This window comes from Octopus sinensis, linkage group LG2, assembly GCF_006345805.1.
Source record: "Octopus sinensis linkage group LG2, ASM634580v1, whole genome shotgun sequence".
Classification (NCBI taxonomy): domain Eukaryota; kingdom Metazoa; phylum Mollusca; class Cephalopoda; order Octopoda; family Octopodidae; genus Octopus; species Octopus sinensis.
This window is the reverse complement of record NC_042998.1, coordinates 39,627,819-39,644,933: the sequence shown is the minus strand read 5'-3', so window position 1 is coordinate 39,644,933 and position 17,115 is coordinate 39,627,819. Positions and strand designations below refer to the sequence as shown.

The 17,115-nt window shown below is 39.1% G+C and overlaps 1 protein-coding gene across 1 annotated transcript in view; it reads left to right on the top strand.

Moving 5' to 3' along the window:
- LOC115231813 (Fanconi anemia group I protein) overlaps positions 1-17,115 on the top strand; it is a 93,649-nt gene that overhangs the window by 73,499 nt on the left and 3,035 nt on the right. Inside the window, exons 26-31 of the mRNA XM_029801749.2 lie at positions 463-593; positions 3,127-3,292; positions 4,454-4,638; positions 9,977-10,093; positions 13,019-13,090; positions 14,533-14,631. Of these exons, the coding sequence (XP_029657609.1) occupies positions 463-593; positions 3,127-3,292; positions 4,454-4,638; positions 9,977-10,093; positions 13,019-13,090; positions 14,533-14,631 (770 nt within the window). The remainder of the gene's footprint in view (positions 1-462; positions 594-3,126; positions 3,293-4,453; positions 4,639-9,976; positions 10,094-13,018; positions 13,091-14,532; positions 14,632-17,115) is intronic.

The window sequence follows — 17,115 nt, the reverse complement described above, 5'->3', positions numbered from 1 at the left end:
TACACTCTGTAAAGTGGTCAACAGGAGAAAGGGCATTCAGCTGTAGAAACCAAACCAAACCAGACAACTGTAGCCTGGTGTGGCTCCTGACCTTGCCAGTTCCTGTCAAAGTGTCCAATCCATGCCAGCATGGAAAACAGACGTTAAATGATGATAATTTACATATCATCTTCATATTATTGCTGTAATAGTTTGAGCTTTCTCTCAATATTGATGTTTATACACACACAAAAACAAACACAAGATGTTGTTTGTTGATGCACAAAAGGACCTTTATATAGCTATTCAACCTGTTAGAAATAGCAATCAAATCCCTTCCAAAATCACATCTTTAATTATAGGTCTGCTCAAAGACATTCATGGATTGATAATCTTCCCATTTTAATTGCAATATAATAGCTTTTTCTTGTGAATTTCTTCAGTTATCACTTTTTTTTTTGTTGCTCTGTTTATGTTTCCTAGATGCAGATATGAACGTAATTTCTAAAGTCCTTGGTCTGTTATTGAAAATGTCAAAGGATGTACGGAACCCTGTTGGAATGTTAAAGAAAATATCAAGAGACCTCCATAGTAAGCTTGGAGACATTGACAAGGTATGGTTAGCATAGAAATTCTTGTGTAACTCTGCTCAGTTTAACAGGAACAGTATGTTTGAAAGAGTGTAGCAGAATGAAGCCAAGACAGGAAAAATTAATGGGATTGAAGGGAAAGAAGAGTGAATGGATAGATTCTGAAGAGAAGTGAGGAATTGTAATGCGAGAGAGAGCATGTATGTAATAGTGAAATAGAAAATGGTTGAAGGTGATAGAATTTGACATAAACATGTGTTTGTGTGTATAGAGATTGAGCCAAATATAAGTTGAGAGAAAATCCATGAAGGATGGAGAGTCTCCATAGCCAAATTCTTCTAGACTGAGATTAGCAATAACTGTGTGACATTAGTAGTGGTCAGTGAAATTTTCATTGCAGTTGAAGACTGATTTCAAAATGCTGAACCTTACAAAGATGGTAGAGGACCACGATATGTGGTGCATTGCTGTACTGAAGAAGGACTGCCCACCACAACAGAATTGACATCCTAAAACTAAGGTGCCACATAAAAAGTATTGATGTGGGTGCTGGTGCCACATGAAAAGTCCCAAGTACACTCTGTAGAGTGGTTAGTATTAGAAAGGGATCCAGTCATAGAAACCAAGTCAAAACAGACAATGGGACCTGGTGTGGCCCCTAGCCTTGCCAGTTCCTGCCAAGCTGTTCAACTCATACCAGCATGGAAAGCAGATGTTAAATGTTGATGATGATGATGGAGAGGCGGCAGTGGAGTTGGGTGGTTCATGGAAAGATGACAGCACAACATGTCTGAGATTTCTTCTCCATTCAGATATCAGCTGACAAGGGCAAGAATATTTTCTGGTTATCCTGAAGAGAAGGGATATGGTCCTAGTATTTTTGTGAAGAAAGAGCTGGATGATAATAGAACCCAACATTTGTTTAGGATTGGTGTGGCGTCACATGGATCTTTAAATGAGAACAATCTGGTCACTATTTATAAAGTTCCAAACATCAAGATGGTCTTTTATAAATAGTGACTAGATTGTTTTCACCTGAAAATCTATGAATTTGTTAAGAGTATTTATGTTAGTAATATAATGCTGCAACTTATTAGGTGAATGTTTAAGTAATGAAATCTATGAGCTTTTATTTCAATTTGTAATCAAAGCTTGGAGTTTTTCTCTGATGTTTTATGAAATAACAAAAAATTGTGACATGGTATGAACATGTGACTGATTGATAAGTACTGAGAGGGAAGGAGGTTATAATGCTGGCCAAGAGGTCTATAGCAGGTGAAGACTAAGAAAAAATGAGTGAGATCAAATTTTACGCTGGAGTATGTAGACAAAATGGCAAAAGATTATTACCATACTTCAGACTATCGACTGTTTTTTCTATTTTATATAGAAATTCTTTCATCATTAAACAAAAAAAAAAAACTAGATAAATCATGTAAATTATACTAATGCGAAAATATAACTCAACATACACTAATGCATTTTGGTAACAAACACAGAAGCTCAGCCAAACTATTTCCTGCTGGTTTCAAGAAATCAAACAATAATCTGAAACTACCATATTTTCAGGCATATAAGGGGCACTACAATTGTGGCAGGCCTAATCTGCAGGAAAAAAAAAAGCTGCAGCTAACCCCAATTCCCTAAACTGAATATCTCACATATTTTCATGTACAGGAACCATGAACATTCAGACCGATGCTCTTTGATTGTTATTCTTCTTGGCTAGGTTACTTACAATATTATCAAATATCACCACTTTTATGTTTTCACAATGCTAATTGCTATCCTCCCATGCAAACAAACAACAGCACACAGCTACTGGGGATACAGATTTGCTTAATATGTACTGAATAAATATATCTGTGATTTCTTAATATAACTACATGTGTATAGATATATTTTTAATTTATACCTTTCAAATTGCTAATCATTCTAAAAAATAGCAATAACACTAAAACTAACACTTGTCCCTTGCTCAAGTCTACCAAGACCTTGACCTTCAGCACGGAATGTGCAGGATGATTTTGGGGTAAGAAATTTTTGAAAAAAAGCAGGCTTTATTTGCCAGAAAATATGGTATTTAAATAATTTATACAACATTCCATGATTCACAAAGAAATAAGATAAAATCTTTAATAATATTCCTTATAGCTAGAATCTTTATTTCAATAACATGTACACATAAAGAGCAATATAGTGAATGGTATCTGCACAAAACTAAATTCTAAAATGAAATTTCCCTCAAAGAAAGAAAACAAAAAAAAAAACAAGCAATAAGTGTTAGGTTAAGTGAGATAATTTCAATAAATTAAGGATTAAGTTCCTAAAATTAATGTATAAGCTTAGGAGAAAATCTTATCTTTGTTAGTGGTGGTGGTGGTGGTGGTTATGAACATGTTTACATCTTATTAGGTCTCATCAGAGAAATATAGTCAAGCTTGCTAAGGGAGATAACTCAATTGGAACAATTACAGGAATTTAGATAATTCAGGGGAAGTGAAGATGTATTGAATGTCATCTGCAAGAAACTTGTTAATGGCTTGTTTCCTTTTAGGAATATGAAGTTGAGGAACACAGCTACTATGGTGCCATTACTAGCCAAAGTTCTAATTCCGTGTTAAGCCTAGTTTTGGCTTATGTCTCAAGTGGTCTTGATGAAATAAACTGGATTCTCCAGAAGATGAAAATGGAGTTGTATGGTAGCAAGGACACAGTTACAGGTGACACAGCTCATTACTTTATTAATCTTGTGTGTGTGTGTGTGTGTGATGGACCTGAATCTGAAACATAAGTTGCCTGTAGTTAAGATTCAATAAGTTTTATTGTTTCACTTGTCCGTCTATCGCTTGTCCTTCGGTCACTTGTACCTCTATCACTCATCCCTCTATCATTTATCTCTCTTCCATCCATAGCAAAGCATACAAGGGATCATATCAGAGTTGTATATATCCCATCCTCTCTACAGTTTCACCTATGTTTCCAGTCATTACTTTCTTCCCCTCCTGGGCCACTTGTTATTGGCAGCCATCACTTACTGTTTATCCATCATCCTCTCATTTCCCCTACTTCTTTCTACTGCCTTCTCATCCCAGTTATTGTGAATGGTACATTAAACGTCCTACACAATGTACACACAAAGCATACACACACACAACACACACACACACACACTACTCTTATACATAACACACATACATGTACAGTCACATTTATCATTTCACATCCATGTTCTACGCACATTAAATGATGATGATGACAAGTGAGTGTGTATGCGTGTTAGTGCACCCATCGTACAGAGCAGAAGTTTTAAAACCACATTCCTTGAAGAGGATTGGCTTGCAAGAATCCAGTGCCAATGCCACGCCAATGCACTTGTACCCGTGGTATATTAAAAGCACCCAGCACACTGTAAAGTGGTTGGTATTAGGAAGGACATCCAGCTGTGGAAACCAAGCCAAATCAGACTGGAACCTGGTGCAGCCCTCCAGCTTGTCAGCTCTGGTCAAACCCATGGAAAACAGACATTAAAGAATGATAATGACGTGTGTGTAGACATAAATACCTGGTGCTACCCTGAACCAAACATAACAAGCTTGTTACTCTTTTTCAGCAAGTGGCCATTATTTTAAGGTACTTAGAACAAAAGAGTGAGAGATAAGAGAGAAAAAAAGCCTTAATGCTTAAAATAGTTTGGTCGTTTCAAGTGTCATCAAAACACCAATGAAAATCCTATTCTTTAAACAATTCTGTTTAACTGTAAACTCTTGATTCCTTGTTATTCAATGAAGCTACACTAATGGAACACACTAACCATTTTCTAATATGTCTGATGCAGGAAATTCATTAATTTCTCCTCACACTTTTAATTCTCTTATTTCTAGATTCTAGCAGCCAATTGCCCAGTCAACATGAAGACGTCTTGTCAGTGGTCTGTACACGACTGGCATCTCTTGTGGCTGCATTTCATGAATTAGTTCAAACATCCATACCAAACTGGTCCAGTTGTGAACAGTTTATCAAGCAATTAACGAACCTCTACTCTACATTTTGCCAATACATTAAATATGTAAGTAGCTCATAGTTTTCTGTGTCATATGATGAGTCTGATAAACTATTTCCGTAAAAAGAATCACATTGTTTCTATGTAATTCAGGCATGTCAGATGTGTTCTCAAGTCGTATCTCTGTATATTAGCACTGCAAGCCAATTAAAAGCAAATCAGTTGTTTACAGTAATGAGTTGTCACTGCACTGACATTTAAATGCTATCAGATATTGTATTGAATAAAAGGTTTTGAAATATTTTAGTGGCTCATTTGCTTTGTTCATCTCAAGTTACAACAAAAGCAGCTGAGCGTTTTGGTCCCATGATGATACCAGTTCTTGTCTTTCAAGGCAAAGAACTCTTTCAGCAAAGCTTCCACCTACACTTGGTTGATGAAAAGCTATAGACACAAGAAGTGAGCCATGGATCAGAACCGGTTATTAACCGGGGGGGGGGGGGGGGGGGGGTCTTGATTATATGCTGACTGTGGCATCAGTTCAGTTTCCTCAAGCTCCCAGAGTCATTTGAGCAATATGGGGTCTTGCATTCTCTTGCTACTGAAGAGCTCCCTTTCTGTTAACCAACACCAGGTTTTTTTATCACACAGTGGCATAAATTTGCTCCAGCTGTTCGGAGTATAGGTTGGCATTAATGGTTCGACCATTTGAAACCAGTTCAAAGTTAATTATCCCTTCATCATTCCACTAGAGACAGTGCATCACCTTGTGTTCAAAACGTCCATGTTTGGCATCAGGTTCCAATAGCTGGCCTTTACACAGCCATTACTTATGCATATTGGGATTGTGGAACGAGATCTCCCTTGGATTATCACTCGCAACACTTCATCATCCAAGAGGAGGCAGAAGCTTAAGTGAAGGAGTTCTTCACCTCGAAGGACAAGAACTTGTATCAGTGTGGGATCAAAGAATTGGCAGAAACATGGCTGCAGACAGTGCCACAAATGATGACCTCCACTTTGAATTCTGGGCTGCTTTTAATTTAACTTGATGAATAAAACAAATAAGTTACCAAAATATTGCAAAACTTTTGACTCATCACAATATTACAGAGTTAATTATCTTAGTTATGGACACATTTTCGGTGATAAGATACAAACTGTGAAACTGTTGTCTGTTACTCTATAAATTTAGCCACCATTTCCATTGTCTAATGGTTTTATGGAGTTTAGTTTTGGTTTATTCAACTGGCGGTTCAAATCTGTAGTGACGTCATATTCCAGTGTGCGCACACGCAACGTCATTCTTCAGTGTGCGTATGCGGAACGTCTTTCTTCAGTGTGCGTGTGCGGGGTTGGAACCTTCTGGAAAGGCATAAGGAAGTTTCCCCATGCACATGCGCTAGAGACTGAAGAATAAATTCTATAGCGTTCCTTAATAGCGTCAGGGATTTGAGACACGGCGATAGAAGAGAAAGGACGTATATTTTGAATCCTGTGATCAGCCTATTCTCCTGTCCCAGACGCTTAGGATTTAACCTGGTCTACTGCTGCTGAATTGTTGTAAAGCTTACAAACGTTTGAATTCAGCCTTGCTGCGTTGAACTAGGTGGATATCAGCATACCATCATGTTTCATTGTCGAAACAGAAAATAAAGAATTATATATATTTTTTAACTTGCTTTTCGTTCCTGACTGGTAGTTTCTAGAAACAAAAAGAAAGGAAATTGTGTTGCACCCAAGTTGCACCCAAGTTGCACCCCAGAAGTGTAAAGAAGCAACCAGTTCCCTTTACAAATCCTATCAGGATTGACATACCTCCCTCTGACAAGAAAGTATATTTAATAAATCACTCACCAGTAATATACTAACTTTTATTCATGCCTCAAACTTGTGTTTAAGTAAAGAAAATAGATCCCACCTCGGTCCTATGAACCAGATACCATAGAATAGTTAAACAAGCCTCTTACTTAATCTGCACCATTGCAACTGCCATTGTGGATATGTTTTTGTATGGGGTGTGGTGGGGCGTAATATTAATGTTGTGAGGGATCTTTATGACATGAAGATCTAACTCTGTATAACCCTGGGTGTTGGCTGCAGTAGATGGAAACAGATAATGAAAACAATTTCCAAGGTTTTATGCAAGAGATTGGGCCATGATAGGGGTGGATAATGGGTAAGGTAACCTATAATTCTCTTGCATTTATTCAAGGGACCGAGTTAGGCTGAGCAAAGGGACAATATGGTATTCATTGCTACATAAAACCAGTTTATTGAAGTTTATACTGATGTGTGTGTAGTTCATGATGGTCTCCTTACTAGGATGGGAGAAATAGCAGCTGCTGGATGGTGTTGTAATGGTGACAGACCAACATGAAATAGTTAATCTCTTGTCACTAGCATAGTGTGTGTGTGTGTGGCTAAGGCACTTAATTCTTCATGGCTTAGTTCACTTAACTGTAAATATGTACTTGTAATTCACTGTTGCTCTTTCTGTTTTTATTGAAATGGTGACCACAGTCCAGTTGCTCACACATTGGAACTTCATGAATCCATCCAATTGCTAATTGGTAACTTGTGTCAGTGATTACAATTGATGGGCACCCAGTGACCAGTAATGAAGGTCGGCTTCATTACCGCTTTCCCCTCCTTTAATATTCTTCATTTATTTGTGCACATTTGATCTTGTCAATGGTATCGTCACCTGTAGATTTTTGTGGATGTTGGACAGCCAGCATCCCTCCTTTGTCAAGATCTCACTGATGGCACATGGATTCTGTTGGGAACTTATTTATCTGTAATGCAGAAGAACAGGAAGAGGGTGTGTGTGTGTAGAAAATGTTTCTCCTACCAACCTGTGTGATTTGAGCAACCTTTGTTAGTTAATAAAAAAGTTATGTTCCACTTTTGCATTACTTCAGAGATAACCATTGGGTGTGATACGCGCGCACACTGCATAGTTGATGTATAAACATAAGATATACCCACAATATTTAAGCACTTAGTTATGAACGCATCATTAAACTTCAATACTTTATTACAGTTCAGTTGATATTGATGGAATAAACTTGTGTGTGTATAGATAGACAATTGGCTATGATGATAATAGAAATGAGAGCAACATATTTAGAATAGTAAAAAGCAGGCAATGTGTGTGCATTTCACACAACTGCACACACGAGCAAATGTGGGTTGATTCTTAGCTATATTGCATAATATGCCAACCTAGCTAAAACCAAAGTCTTAATAAGTAGGAAGGCAGACAAACCACAAATCCCTTCAGGTAGATGGCCCTGCTCGATCTGTAGAAAAGGCGTAGGTAGAAACTCCATAAGATGTACCCAGTGTAAGCTATGGACACATAAGAGGTGCAGCAATATCAAAGGAAGGCTAACTGGGGTGGCAAATGCTCAGGTGCTATAAACACTGAAAATTTGCAGAGAACAGCTTCTGTCACATTCCAGGGAGAAAAACTACAAGTAGTTGATAGCTTCCATTACCTAGGTGACCAAGTCAATAGCAGGGGTGGATGCTCTGAAAGTGTAGCTGCTAGAATAAGAATAGCCTGGGCAAAGTTGAGAGAGCTCCTAGCTCTGCTGGTGACAAAGGGCCTCTCACTCAGTAAAAAGTAGACTGTATGAAGCATGTGTACAAACAGCCATGCTACATGGCAGTGAAACATGGGCCGTGACTGCTGAGGATATGCGTAAGCTCGCAAGGAATGAAGCCAGCATGCTCCACTGGATGTGTAATGTCAGTGTGCATACACAACAGAGTGTAAGCGCCCTGAGAGAAAGGTTGGATTTAAGAAGCATCAGATGTGTGCCAGAGAGACAACTACACTGGTATGGTCATGTGTTGTGAAGGAATGAGGACAGTTGTGTGAAAAAGTGTCACACCCTAGCAGATGAGGGAACCTGTGGAAGAGGTAGATCCAGGAAGACCTGAGATGAAGTGGTGAAACATGACCTTCAAACATTGGACCTTAATGAGGTAATGACTAGTGATCGAGACCTTTGGAGATATGCTGTGCATCAGAAGACCCGACAAGCCAAGTGAGACTGTAACTGTGGCCTATGCCAGTGGGTGTAACCAGCCCATTCACTTATGGATACCTCTCATTCATTGGACAATAAACTTTGCTTGCGAAGACCTATTGAGACAAGTGAAATCAAATCAAAATCACTGACGTGGCCGATGACGGTACCACCTGACTGGCACTCGTGCCAGTGGAATGTTAAAAGCACCATCCAAGCATGATAGTTGCCAGGGCCACAGATTGGCTCCCGTATCAGTGGCATGTAAAAAGCATCATTTGAGCGTGATCATTGCCGGACTGGCTTCCATGCAGGTGGCATGTAAAAAACACCTTTTGAGCGCAGTCGTTGCCAGAACCGTCTGACTGGCTCTCGTGCTGGTGGCACGTAAAAGCACCCACTACACTCTCAGAGTGGTTGGCATTAGGAAGGGCATCCAGCTGTAGAAACTTTGCCAGATCAGATTGAGCCTGGTGCAGCTTTCTGGCTTGCCAGCCCTCAGTCAAACCGTCCAACCCATGCCAGCATGGAAAGCGGACATTAAATGATGATGATGATGCCATGTGTCTTAGGCAAATGTCATTTTTTGCAATTTCGCATTTTTAGTAAGTTCAGATCAAACCATACCTTGTGAGTAAAGTTGCAAAGACAGAAACTATATAGAAAATGAATAAAGGATTCTTCTGATGGTTTGGCAGACCTGGTTTGGGGAGTAGAGATAAAGGTTGCTGTTGTATTTTCCAAGAATAGTCTCTGCCTAAGTGTCTTACTGCATTTCCTACCTACTGTAATCACTTTATCAATTTCTCTGCTAAAAGTATGCCCAAACCCACCACCAACACCAAAGATTTTATGAGGAATCTGGCTATGGCTCTAGTCTCCATCTTGCTTTTTGCGGCAGCACACGTCTGCATGCTTCCATTCTAGCATTTCAACAATCTCATCAGAGCAACCTTTCATTGTGCCAGTCCTGACTGCGACTGCCCTAAAGTTGTGACCTTGATAGAAAGAGCAAGTAGGGGGGCTAGGAATGATGGGGTGAGGGGACAGCTTTCAGGTTGTGGAAGGAAAAGGGCTTGTTGGAATGATTGCCTATGGGCAAACTGCTCTTACTCATTACCAGATATACAAATATTACAGCCACAAACACACAAACACTTAGATTCTGGTTTCAATCTCTCGCCTCATTTCAAAGTGTTTTGCTGTGCTGGGTCTTCTCTAGCATTGTGTATTGCTAATTGAAAGTCTTTTGTCATCTCTCTCAAATGCAGCATCTAATGGAGGAGATGATAAAGGATCATTTCTTGACCATTATATATAATATATTGTACTAAAAGAATGGTGTTTTTTGCTTCTGTTGACAGTATTTGCAGGTATACAACTTGAAAGTTGGCCATTTAACCCAAATGGCTGAGAAACTAGTAAAACTTATCGGAACTCAATTAACTCCTCAAGTCTATGTATTTATCACTTACATTCAGGTCAGTAGAATTCATTGAAATCACTTTTCTATGTCATTTATTCTTACTTTTTATAACCAGTGTGTGATCATTATCATTGTTTTACATCCGTTTGCACCATACATCTAGGATTTGGGCAAATGTCTCACCAACCGTTCTGTCCCTTTGTCATGGATAATACATTCCCACTGGTTGGCTTAGGAAGGGCATTCAGCCTTAGAAACCATGCCAAAGCTGACAGTACAGCTGGGCACAGTCCTTTGGCTTGCCAACTTTTGTCAAACCATCCAATCCATGCCAATATAGAAAACAGATGTTAGATGGTGTACCAGATATTGTGTCTTATCACCAGCCTTTTTACAAACTGGATGCATTTCATTGTGCCATTAACAGCTTTTTATTAGTTTTTATTTATTCATTCTTCCACAGATATGCTGCCTCTGTTGCACAATGTTACACAATCCTTGTTCTTGTTCTCACACTCACACATATTTATATGTATTTCCTCATCTCTCCATCCATTTTTTATGCTGGCATGGGATAGACAGATCATTACTGCTTTCGTAGAAGAATCAGAGAACCATATCTTGTTTAGAAGTTTCATTTTGGTTTGGTTTCTACAGTTGGATGCACTTTCTAACACCAACCACTTTACAGAATGGACTGGCTGTATTCATAACACCAGCACAAAGAAGTTTGTTGTGTTTTTAACCAGACCAAAGGAGCCTTTCAACCAAACACATAACATAGTGCACCACTATTTATCTCTTTGCAGCTCCTTTTAAGATTTCTAACCCTCTCTTCTAAATCTGAGCAGCCATGTAACTCCCTCTTTAAGAACCTGCTCTGTCTCCTTCTCATATACTACTCCTTGTCATCTAGCATAAAGCTGTCCTACCCCTTTGGGTATTCATAGTTTTGTGAGCTGCATGGCAAGCTCATTGGTGTTGGTGACACTGTAAAGTGATTAGCATTAAGAAGAGCCTCCAGCCATGGAAAATCATGCTAAAGCAGTCACTGCAGCACAATGCACTCTTTGGATCCATCAGATACTGTCAAACCATTCAACCAGCCTGGAACATAGACATTAAACGATGAGGAATATGAAGATCATCATCATCATCATTCAATGTCCATTTTCAGGGTGGTTTGACTGGTGCTGGCAACCAGAGGGTTTCACTGGGCTCTGTTGTCGGCTTTGGTATGATCTCTATGGCTGGATGCACTTCCTAATACCAACCACTAAATAGTATACTAGGTGTTTTTTACATGGCACCAGCACTGGTAGGGGTCACCAAGTAACTTGCAAGAGAAAAAAACCCTTAACTAGGAGGGGATGTAGTATTGAGGGAGATGGCTTTGAAGTACAGTGGGTGGGGTGAATATAGGTGGTACAGAGTATTGAACAGGTTGAGTGGGCTGGGAAGATGGAGGAGGAAGTTTCATAAGAGTGTGAGGAGAGACGGGGTAGAGGTGACTGTGGCTAGTGATAGTGAGAGATGTAGGAGTGGCTCAAAGGTGCTCTGGTAGATATGTGAGGGCATTGCAAGTGATGGAAAGATGAGAGAGGAATTAAGGATGGAGTATAACAGAGCAGAGAGATCAATCACTGAATACTTCGTCTTGTGTCTTCCTCTTCTACAAGTTCCATCCACTTCAAGCAATCAGCACTTTTTTATGCAACTGTCCTCATCCCAACACATCACATGACCAAACCATAGCAGTCTTCATTCTTGCACACATTTCATCTGATTCCTCTTATTCCTAACTTTTCTCTCAATACATTTGCACTGTGTTGTGCATGCATACTAACATTGCACATCCAGTGGAGCATAAAAGCTTCATTGCTTCTAGTCTTCACATGTCCTCTGCATTCAGGGCCCGCATCTCACTACCATGTAGCATCTTTGTACATACACAGGCATCATACAGTCTGCCTTTCAGTGGAGGAGAGTAGGAGAGAGACCTTTTGGTAACAGTTCTTTGACTATTCTCCATCTTATTCTTATTCTAATGACTACACTTTCAGGACATCCTCCTCCACTGCTAATTAACTCTTCTAATTAACAGAAACTATCCATTACCTCTAAGGAGCCTCAATGGTATTTGAGAAAATCAATTTCTTGTGTAGCCTTAGACTTTGTGGCAGCTCTGTATCTTCCACGTACAAACACTACATTCTATGTTAACCCTTCCAGTGTAAGCAATGGACACCCAAGAGGTGCAGTGGAATAACAAGAAGGTTCAACATAGAAAGTAGTGTTTGTGTGTGGAAGATGCACCTTTGCTATGAAGTCTAAGGTCACACAGGGGACTGATTTTCTCAGATGCCCTGGAGGCACCCCCGAGGTAGTGAATAATTTTTCTTACCTAAGAAAGGTAATTAGTAGCGGAGGAGGAGGATGTTCTGAAAGTGGAGTTGTCAGAATAAATGATGTCTGTTCTGTATCCCCTCACTTTTTCTCACCACCCCCAATGTCCTTGAGGGGATTATCCTGACACATCTTTACCATCTCATTATCGGCCTCTTTATCTTATTCTCTTTTCTTTTCCAAGTGGGGTATCCATGTATCTACCCAACAGTAAAACCCCTACATCTGTCCTAGTATATCTTAAATATCTCAACTGGCACAAAGCTACACCCCCTCAATACTACCCCACCTCCCACTTGAGGGATTTTTATCACTTGGTAATTCTTTTGGTATTGGTACCACATAAAAAGCACCTAGTACACTATATAAAGTGGTTGGCATTAGGAAAAGCATCTCACTTTGTAGAAACCAAACCAAAACGGACAACTGGGACCTGGTGTGGCTCTCCAGCCTTGCCAGTTCCTGTCAAACCATCCAACCCATGCCAGCATGGAAAACACATTAAATGATGATGTATATATCTTTCAATTACATGCTGTAAAATATAAAATACATATAAAATTTAATTTTTTAGCGAGAAGTCAAAGGGACACGAAAAGGAAACGGCAAAGAGAAGAAAGCTACATCAAGTTCTTCAAGACCACTGGTATTTTGAATTTCAATCTTGTAGACAGGTGTTAATCTGCCAGAATGATAGTTCATTGCACAACTGGAAATCCTCTTCTCTCATTCCATTATCAGCTTTTAATAGTGTATCTGGTAGTTTTTTTTTTTTTTTACTTACTTTAGCTTTGAAGTACTCTCTTGAGGAGAGAATATTCTCTACCTCTCTTTACTCTTTTACTTGTTTCAGTCATTTGACTGCGGCCATGCTGGAGCACCACCTTTAATCGAGCAACTCAACCCCGGGACTTATTCTTTGTAAGCCCAGTACTTATTCTATCAGTCTCTTTTGCCGAACTGCTAAGTGACGGGGACATAAACACACCAGCATCGGTTGTCAAATGATGTTGGATGGGACAAACACAGACACACACGCACATATATATATACATATATACGACGGGCTTCTTTCAGTTTCCATCTACCAAATCCACTCAAGGCTTTGGTTGGCCCGAGGCTATAGTAGAAGACACTTGTCCAAGGTGCCACGCAGTGGGACTGAACCCGGAACCATGTGGTTGGTAAACAAGCTACTTACCACACAGCCACTCCTGCGCCTAAGGAATTTTTTCTTCAAAAATTTCAGTGAGGGCTCATTTCATAGATATGTATGTATGCAGACATGCAACGCTTCCAGTTTCTATTTGCCAAAACCACACAAGTCTATAGTAGAAGGCACTTGTCCAAAGTGCCACACAGTGGGACTGAACCCAGAACTATGTAGTTGGGAAACAAGCTCCTTACCACACAGCTATGCTTGTGCCTATTCTTGACTCTCACATGGGATCTGCTTATAGCTTTGGTGATTTGATTTATGGTCAGTCGCCTCTCATCCATCGCAGTGAAGACAGTGTTTGTTTCAGTGTGCAGGATGTCCAAGCTTTGGGTCATTTTCAAGACCCTAACCCTTCCTCACCTAAATTCAGGCGTCCACTTTTGCATTCTTAATAAAGCTGAAGCATCATCCTCTAATGCAGCAAGTATCAGCATGAATGTCCTTGGGGGCTAAACCCCTTTTTCTGTAGGTACGTGATAACACCACACTGGCAAATTTTGTCCCTTTTCAAGAGTAGTCACAACTTGTTACTTTTGAAGTCTTCAACAGTCACAGAAAGAAACAGTGCAAATTATTAATAAGGGTTGGAATTAATGCATGCAAAATTTCACAGCTCTAACATGGCCAGCCTATGAGATTTTCAGCCTATCCTCAGTATAATGTAACAATATTGGTTAAATAGACATGAGTAAGGTCAGCAAACTAAAATTGGCTGAAGCAGTGGAGAAATGGGTGTGTTAAGTTGATGGTTGACTGAGGAAAGGTAGAAGCTGGTGAGAGTATGTCTCTTCATTGCTATCAGCCATTGACCGAATCTAATTCTCTATTCATCTTTCACCATATTGAGATTGATTTCTATTTATTTTTAGGACTCTTCCATTGTGAAGCAGGGTAAAGTTATGCCAAAACTTATTTTTGCCATTGAAAACTATGAAAAATTCTTGGTCCAACTTGCAAAGAAATCCAAAGTAAGAAGTGTATTGTTTTTTTTTTCTTTTCTTTTCTTTTCTTATTCAACACCACTAAATTTCCTGATAATTTTAAAAGTTGCTTTATTTAAAAAGAAAGATCCCAAGATATTAGCACCCTGTTTTTATTTTTTCTTTCCATTTCTGTTACAGTTATCCCTTAACCCTTTCATTACTGTATTTATTTTGAGATTCTCTGTTTTTCTCTCAATTATTTTAAATATAACAAAGAATTTAGTAAAATAACTTGGTTATCATTAAGCTAGTGTTAGGAACATTAATTGTGACTAAGGTTTGGTGAAAGATTTTAATTCAAAGCTTATGAAAATAAGACATTTGTACTCAGAGCCAAAGCCAGTTTCAGCCAGGTTAGTAACAAAAGGGTTAACTCAATGGTTATCAACCCTTTTTTTCCCTATGAACCTGTTTGATTCCTATTTCATTCTACTGGACCCTCCATAACCATTTCATGTTTCTAAAGAAATTGTATTGTAGAAGTATAACAATTATTGTACAGAATCTTTAGCAGCCAAATTCTTCTGTGGACGACCCCAGTTGAGACCTGCTGCCTTACATGCAGTCATCAAATGCCAACTTATGATTTACATTGAGTTTTAATTTGTGTTCTTATCAATGCAAGGTTGGTAAAGTTTCTGCGGAATGCAGTACATTGAAATAGAATTAATCATTTAATATCCAAACAATTGCCTTGTATACTTTTTTTTTTAAATCTGTCACAAGTAACCACACTGCAGTGTAAGTTAAGAACACAAAGTTATTAAAGTTCATTTTAAATATTATTACTACTAAGGCATTAAAATGTCCTTTATGCACCTCTAACCTGTTCAAACCCTCACTATAACTGTCCGTTAACAATCAGTTGGTATATCCCTTGACTTGTCTGTCTTTCAATCCCTAATTTCTCAACTAGGGTCATAGGTCTTACAGACAATTGCAGTGCAAATCAAACTGAAATGTTTCCCAGACCAAGATTCATAAAAGTGTAATTCGTTCTGTAAAATGGAAGAAATCCAAAGTCTTACATTACTGTTCCCAACCACTATCCTGCATTCCAATGATAATGGCATTTTCACGATTTCACTGTAACCCTGGTAGGGTGGTCAACAGGCACTGTGCCTTACCAAAGGACAACTCGTAATTTTATCTGGCACTGCTTATTGAGAATTTGCAGCTATCTACAGGCCATTCCCCTATCCACAAACTGGGGACTCCATAGACGAGTGCTGTCATCACTACACCATCATCATTTTGTCAGGCAAACCTGACACCAGGTGATCATAATGATGACCATGGCATTTTTAGTCCTTTATTAATATAGATTTTCATTTCATCTCTCTGCTCTTGAGACATATTTCAAGTACTCATGGAGATCGATTCCATCTCATCACTTATTGGTGATCAGTTTTAGTTTATATTGTGTATTTTAATGTTTTTATTTTTCATGTTCGTTTGTTTTCCCCCTCCATTTTCTCTTTACAAAATGTAAGAAATTTTAGGCTTTTTCCTCCTGATTGCTATATTCAAAAGTGTCTAAAGATAATGGAATAATTTATGGAATTAAGAGAAGCTGTTGCTTTTCAGTTTATCAACAGATCTTTTCTGTTTTAAATAGTTTCCATTCACCCCCTCCCCCTTTCTTTTAAGCTTAATTCACAGTCAAGAACTGTTTTCAAAGTGGAAAATAACAATGACATCGAAGCATATACACAACACACACACTTCCGTTCACAGTCTAAATCTGTGGCTGCAGCAGTTTCTGCCAGAGCAAGGGCAATATGTTAGTGTAACAGTGAGGTTGACAGGACCACAAATGAAAATAGATGAGTTTAGAAAGAGTGGAGGTAGCTAAAAGGGAAGCTAGGCATTAGGTTTATCTGGCTAGGGAAGAAGCAGAAAGGAAGAGGTCTGCCAATGTCTTACAGCATGAGGAAGATATCTGGTGGAGTAGAATACAGTTTAGTCACCCTATAGTCAGTCACTACAAGAGTGAGGGAGCTACCTTAGAAGCAATTACAGAGGCATCAAATTAAAAAGATTGTTGTAATGTGCCAGAAAATCCAAATGTGAAACCATCTACCTTAGGCAAAGGAACAGTCCTGAAAGTGGTAGACAAGTTTGTTTATGTGCACAGCACACTCACCTGTTCTTGACACTTAAATGGGGAAATACCTTTAAGGCTTCAGAAGACAAATGATTCCTTTGGGGCTCTCTTGAGTCTCAAGTCTGGTCCCAACATGGTATCACAAGGCAAACAAAAGTTGCTGTAGACCATCCACATGCTGATGTCACATTTTTACTAACGTGAGACATGGACCCTTTACAGGAATCATGCAAAAGTCTTTCCTGTAACTCAGAGATGTCTGAGTTGTATTCTAACTACTAGCTGGTCCTTGCAGACTCCAGACACAGAGGTCTTGAGGGAAGCTGATATGACGATGTCCAAGCATTGTTTACATTGGACTG